We start from the raw sequence: 7128 nt of genomic DNA, 5'->3' as shown, positions 1-7128 counted from the left end.
AAAATAAATAACCTGATTTAAAAATGAGCAAATGACTTGAACAGACACCTCATCAAAGAAGATCTACAGAGGCAAGTAAGCATATACAAAGATGTGCAACACTATGTGTGTGAACCCCAAATATCTGAGACAGGTCTCAGTTAACTTTGAAGGTCTATTTTGCCAAGGTTGAGGATGCATACCCGTGACACAACATCAGGAGGTCCTGACGACTTGTGCCCAAGGTGGTCAGCGCACAGTTTGATTTTTTTTTTTTTTTTTTTTTTTTTTTTTTTAGAAAAAAACACAGAGCTTTATTATTCTCAACACCAAAGGCAACGGTCTTCATAGGACAGGAGAGTGAGTTCTGTTGATCGATAGGCAGCCCCTACTTGCCGGCGATGAGCGGGTTCCGCAGGACCACGATGACCGAGTCCCCGCGCAGGAACATCTTGGAGATGTAGTGGTCTTTGTTGACTGGCTTGGATTTCTTCTTGCCCTTGCCGCTCTTAGGGACCTCAGTCCACATCTCCTTCACGTTCTCCAGCACCATGTTGCAGTGCCTATCGAAGGCCTTCAGGCGGCCCAGGAGTTTCTTATTGTTGCGACAGTTGATGAGCACTTGAGTGTTGTTCTTGACTGACTGCGTGAGCACAGAGAGTGGACTCGTGTTAAATTCCTCCTCCTCTGGCTTCTGCAGCTCCTCTGGGATCATCTCACCCTTGGGCTTGTTGAGGAGGCTCATGATGGTCACTAAGCTCTCTGTTCACTCCCGTTTCCTCCGCGTTGCTGCTGCTCCACAGTTTGATTTTATACATTTCAGGGAGACATGACACATCAGTCAACACTTGTAAGATGAACATTGGTTTGGTCCAGAAAAGCAAGACAACTCAGAGTAAAGATGGGACAACTTGAAGCAGGGAGAGGGCTTCCAGGTCATAGATAAATAAGAGATAAACAGTTGCATTCTTTTGAGTTTCTGATTAGCCTCTCCAAAGGAGGCAATCAGAAATGCATTTATCTCAGTGAGCAGAGGGATGACTGAATAGAATGGGAGGCAGGTTTGCTCTAAGCAGTTCCCAGCTTGACTTTTCCCTTGAACTAAGCGATTTGGGGGCCCCAAGATTTATTTTCCTTTTACATGTGTCATTAGAAAATGCAAATTAAAACAATAGTGAGTCACCACTACACACCTACACCTACACCACTACAATGACCAAAATCCCAAACACTGACACCACCAAATGCTGACAAGGATGTAGAGCAACCAGAACTCTCATCTATTGCTAGTGAGAATGCAAAATGCTACAGCCACTTTGGAAAACAGTTTGGCAGTTTCTTAAAAAACTAGACATACTCTTACCATATGATCCAGCAATTGCGCACCTTGACTTTTACCAAAATTACTTGAAACCATATGTTCACATAAAACCTCACACATGTATGTTTATTTGTAATTGCAGATCCTATAAGCAACCAAGATGTCCTTCAGTAGGTAAATGGAAAAACATGGAGGAAACTTAAATGCATATCACTAAGCAGCAGAAGCCAATGTGAAAAGGCTACACGCTGTATGATCCCAACTATATGACGTTCTGAAAAAGGCAAAATTAAGGAGACAGTAAAAAGATTAGCAGTTGCCAGGAGTTACAGGGAAGGGAGGGATGAACAGGTAGAGCACAGAGGAATTTAAGGGCACTGAAATTACTCTGTATGCTGCTATAATGGTGAATGTAAGTCATTATACATTTTCCTCAATCTATAGAATGTACAACACCAAGAGTGAACCCTAATGTAAGCTATGGACTTTGGGTAACAATGATGTGTCAATTAATTGTTCATTCATTATAACAAATGTATTACTCTGGTGGGAGATATTGACAGTAGGGGAGGCTGTACCCATGTGGGGGTAGAGGAGTATATGAAAAAGTCTGTACCCTCCACTTAATTTTGCTATGAACCTAAAAATCCTCTAAAAACTAAAGAGAGACAGAGAGAGATAGACATATATATATATGGAAAGAGACAGAGAGAGAATATCTTATTTCTGAATGAGGAAGAACTTTCTAAGCATAAAAGCAAGTAAAAAGAAATCCCAATTTCATTTTGTCAAATGGCGAAAAAAAAATTCATCATTTGACTTTTCAAAACTCTAAAAGGCGAGTTGCAAACTGGGAAATATATTTACAACAATTACGACAAAGGTAGAATGACCATAATCAAAGGATCAAAGCCTTCCATGCCTAGAACAGATAATCAGGCAAAGGAGATGTACAGGGGTGGAAACACTGAGGTTTAACTGCCCAGCATGGTCTCCCACCTCCCACTGTGCCTCCTGTAGACCAGAGATTAGAATGTTGGAAACTACATTTTCCTGACTCCCTTGGCAGAGGGTGTTCATCTAAGCAATATATATAAATCCAAAATAAGCAAACAAAAGCAAACTACTTAAATGCTCATTATTAATGGATGAATTAAGTAAATTCTAGTGCATCTATAGATATTCTATATGGTCACTTCAAATAATGTTTAAGAAAGGATTTTGATAACCTGGAATTGGGGAGGCCCTCAGGAAAATTACCTCCACGTAGAGTATGATCTTCCCCCAACCTCAACTCCAAAACAGAAGCATCTTTTCTTCTCATGAGAATCAAACAAAATTGATATAAGACTTTGAATGTTGTCTTTTGTTCACCATATCTCTATTTATTGTTTCACATTCTTTATTTAAAGGAGCATAATTGTTTTCAAGAAACCAACTCACTTTGTTAACAGTGATGCAGAAGTATATTTATGGTGATGTGATGCGAAGTGGGAAATAATAAGAAAGCCAGGTCCATGTTCTCCGGGGCATTTGGACTGAGATCTTGAAACCCAAATTCTTGGGGGAGAAGGAAGGAAGATAAGGCAATCAGTCACTAAGTTATTACGCTCATTCTTAAACCAGAAAGCCAAGATGGCCTTGGGCCCTTTCCAGATAGATAGATAGATAGATAGATAGATAGATAGATAGATAGAAGGAAAGAAAGAGAGAGAGAGAGAAAAAGAGAAAGAAAAGAAAGAGAAAGAGAGAGAAAGAAAGAGACAGAAGGAAGGAAGGAAGGCAAGAAAGCAGAAAGAGAGAAAGAGAAAGGAAAGAAAGAGAAAGAGAGAAAGGAAAAGAAGGAAGGAAGGAGAGAAGGAAAGAAGGAGGGAAAGAAGGAGGGAACGAAGGAAGGAAGGAGAGAGGGAGGGAAGGAAGGAAGGAAACAGAAAAGAAAAGAGAAAAAAGAAAGAAGGAAAAGAAGGAAGAAAGGAAGGAAGGAAGGAAAGAAGGAAGGAAGTGTGATAGAATGAATAAAACATTACTGGGTATATACATATAGTTATATATGAGAGATTGGAAGAAAAGTTTTTATCAGCATTTCAAATAAGATTAAAGGAGATCATAATTAGGTTAATAAATAGGCCCTTAATTTTTGCCATAAGTGAAATGAAAAAAAATTTCAAGCTCTCTCCTGATCTCAGAACAGTCACCTGTCATACATATAAAGGTCAAGATTTGGGATAAAACCCTTCACCCGCTTTCCCAATCACAAAATCAATGTTTCCTACCTGTTGTAGGGCTCAGAAACTATTTGAATGAGGGTAGACTACTACTCACAAACAAAGAACCAGAAGAAATGTAGCTCGTATCTGGCACAGTATACAACAGGAATAAAAGGCAAATCTCCAGTGTCTAGTACCTTCTGTTTCATTGCCATCAAAAGGATTTTTAAATGGTCTTCTCCAAAAAAGAAGATCCTAATTTAGATCCCCAAACACCTAGTAAGAGTCTGATTTTTTTTTCAAATTGTTTGCTGTTGACACACAGAAATGCTACTGATTTTTATATGTTGATGTTGTATTCTTTACTGCATTTGTTTATCAGTTCCAATAGTATTTTGTTGGAGTCTTTAGGTTTTTCCAAATATAAGGTTATATCATCTGCAAACAAGGATAATTTGACTTCTTCCTTTCCAATTTGGATGCTCTTTATTTCTTCCTCTTGTCTGGTTGCTCTAGCTAGACTTCTGATAATTGACTCTTTAAAGCAAAAATAATAGCATAGTACTGTGTGAGGTTTATAATATATGTAGATGTAAAATACTCAACAACAATAGCAAAAAGGATAGGTATAACAGATTGTACTTCCTTCAAAAGTTGGAGTCTAATTATGATGAAATCCTTGTGATTTGCCCTTTATGATTTCCTCAATGAGTAAAATGTGGCAAAAAGACTTGCTGCAAACCAGTCAAAGCTAGATCATAAAGTGCAATAGAAATTTCACCTGGTTCTCTCTTGCTGTCTCTTCAGGATGCTTATTCTTAAGCCCTTGAAACCATGCTGTAAAGAAAGCCAGGCCACTTGGAGAGCACACATGTAAAGACTCCAGCTAACAGCCTCAGTTAACATTTTAGCCAAAAGCCAGCATGTACTGCAAGACATTTGAATGAACAATCTTTTGGATGTTTCCAGGCCCCAGGTTTGAAGTCTTTCAGCTGAGTCCCTAATACCAAAAGCAAGAACAAGCTATCTCTACTGTGTTCTGTCCAAGTTCCTGACCCACAGAATTTAGGAGCATAATGAATGGTTGCTTAGGCTACTACATGTTGGGTTAATTTGTTATGTATGCAACCATACAGGCTGGAACAGAGAGTGGGGTTCTTTGTGACAACAAAAGCAAAAACAACAACAACAACAAAAAAAACCTAAAACATGTGGGAATGACTTTGGAACCAGGAAGTGGGTAGAGAAGTTGGAATAACCTTTTAAAGAGTGTTAATCCCACTACTTTGGGAGGCCAAGTTGGGAAGATCGCTTGAGGCCAAGAGTTTGAAACCAGCCCAGGCAAAACAGTGAGACACCATGTCTATAAAAAATTAAAACAAAAAAATTAACTGGGTGTGGTGGTGCATGCTTGTAGTCCTAGGTGCTTGGGAGGTTAAGGTTGGAAGATTGCTTGAGCCCAGGGGTTGGAGGTTGCAGTGAGCTATGGACATGCCACTGCACTCTAGACTGGGCAACACAGTGAGACCCTGTCTCAAAAAAAGTGTTAACAATGAAGGTGTGAAAGGCTTTAAAACAACTGTTAGCACAAGCCAAATTACTTGAGGAATTGTCAGTATGAGCTTAAGGAAAAGTGAAGGAAATATTATTGAAAATTGAAGAAAGGAAGCTTTGTTACATATTGGTAGAATATTTTGCAAAATGTTGTCTGTGATAATGTGTAAAATTATAAATTGTACCTAGTGATCTGGCTGATTTATCTAAGAATTCCAGATAAGAGTTTTGAAGGTACTGCCTGGATTCTCTAGCTCCCGATAGCAAAGTGGAAAAGAAGAAACATGAGCCAAAAAATAAATTATTCCATTTAAAAGTTTATAGAAAATATCAAGTAGCTGGAAATTCTTGGGTTAAAAATATCTGTTTCTTATTCCCAATCTTTCCAAATTTCTCAAATCTAAAAATGCCCTCAGAGCAAAGACCAAATCTACTGTGGGATTATACGGCCATTTCTGAGGTCTGTTTAGAACTGTTCAGTTGGACCAAAAGCTCTTTAAGGATTTTAGCATGTCACAGACAGCCTCTTCTCTGACAACAGAGGTTCTAAGAATTGTAAGGGTTTTGACCCTCAATGGCCTTCCAAAAATCTCATGATAGAGAAGGGCTTATCTTGGCTCAGCACAGCGGCTCACAACTATAATCCCAGCACCTTGCGGGGCCAAGGTAAGAAGATCACTCGAAGCCAGGAGTTTGAAACTAGCCTGGGAAATATAGCAAGATCCCTCTCTACGAAAGAGAGGAGGGGGATCTTATCTTGAGGAAATTTGGGATTATCACTTTCGTATAACAATGTGATCCCTAGTAAATTCATAGCAAGCCCACAGAGTTTTAAAGAGAATTATAGTAGCTCTAAGTAGACTGCAATAAATAATGATGCATGGTTTAATCCTCAGAGTAAACACTAAAAAAAATACAAAGAAATACAACAAAACCTATTCAAGTAAGTAAAATGGAATGCTAAACAAAATTTGATTCACCTAAAGCAGACAGAAAGGGAAGAATAAAAGAAGCAATAATAGATTGAAAAAAAAAAAAAAAGAAATAGCAAGTTGGTAAACTTCAATCCAACCATATCAATAATTCTATTAACTGTAAACAAACAATGTAATTAAAAGGCAGAGATTGCCAGACAAAATTTTTTTAAATCAAAACTCAACTATAAACTCTTTACAAGAGACAAGTTTTAAATATAACGCTTAGATCCTGCAATAAACTGTCTTTACTCCGTGTGTGTGTGTGTGTTTGGAGACATGGTCTCACTCTCTCACCCAGGCTAGAGTGCAGTGGCATGGTCACATACGTCTCACTGCAGCCTCGACCTCCTGGGCTCAATCAATCCTCCCACCTCAGCCTCCTGAGTAGCTGGGACTACAGGCGCACACCACCATGCCTGGCTAATTTTTGTATTTTTTTCTAGAGATGGAGTTTCGCCATGTTGCCCAGACTGGTCTCAAAATCCTTGGCTCAACTTATCTGCCAATCTCAGCCTCTCAAAGTGCTGGGGTTACAGGTGTGAGCCACCACACTCAGCCTTGACTGCATTCTTGATGTTTAACTGCCCGACAGCTTACAAGCCCCACCCTTGCCCCTTTTGTCCCACATACAGGCAAACCAGTAAGAAAGCCCACAGGCTCTCCTCTGTCCCCTTGATACTGAAAGTTCAAACCACACAAGTCTTCTACACTGGCCCATCCCCAGCCACAACATAAACCAAATTCGCTTGTCCCATTCACCCTCTTGGCTCAAGCCATTCTTGACCCCCTTGTACCTACCCTGCTCTCCTGAAAAAGTCCCATTATGCGAGTAATAAATTTTTTCATGCCCTCTTGTTATGAATGGCAGCATCAGTCTTGACATCCAAACCTATTTTGAGGGGCGAAGTTAATCCTGCCCTCCATGAGGTCACTATACAGCAAATTAAAAGTAAAAAGATAGAGAAAAAGGAACATGTACCCAGAAAGCAAAAGATGATGAGGCTATATTGTTACAAAATAAAGTAGGCTTTAAGACAAGGAATATTGTCAGGGATAGGGAGGTCATTTCGTAATGATGAAAGGTTCTGTT

General features: G+C 39.3%; 1 protein-coding gene across 1 annotated transcript; it reads right to left on the bottom strand.

Annotated features, from left to right (window-relative positions):
* Positions 1-274: 274 nt before the first annotated feature.
* Positions 275-775, bottom strand: LOC126960735 (small nuclear ribonucleoprotein Sm D2-like). The gene has a single exon (XM_050800344.1). It carries the CDS (start codon positions 722-724, stop codon positions 368-370), a length of 357 nt encoding a protein of 118 aa, XP_050656301.1. The 5' UTR covers positions 725-775; the 3' UTR covers positions 275-367.
* Positions 776-7128: the final 6353 nt, after the last annotated feature.

This window comes from Macaca thibetana, chromosome 8, assembly GCF_024542745.1.
Source record: "Macaca thibetana thibetana isolate TM-01 chromosome 8, ASM2454274v1, whole genome shotgun sequence".
Lineage (NCBI taxonomy): Eukaryota > Metazoa > Chordata > Mammalia > Primates > Cercopithecidae > Macaca > Macaca thibetana.
Note: the sequence above shows the minus strand (reverse complement) of the source record. Positions and strands in the feature narration are given on the sequence as shown.

What these genes read in the sequence shown, in the direction of transcription:
- LOC126960735 (XM_050800344.1), bottom strand. Translation starts at nt 724, where the DNA reads ATGAGCCTCCTCAACAAGCCCAAGGGTGAGATGATCCCAGAGGAGCTG.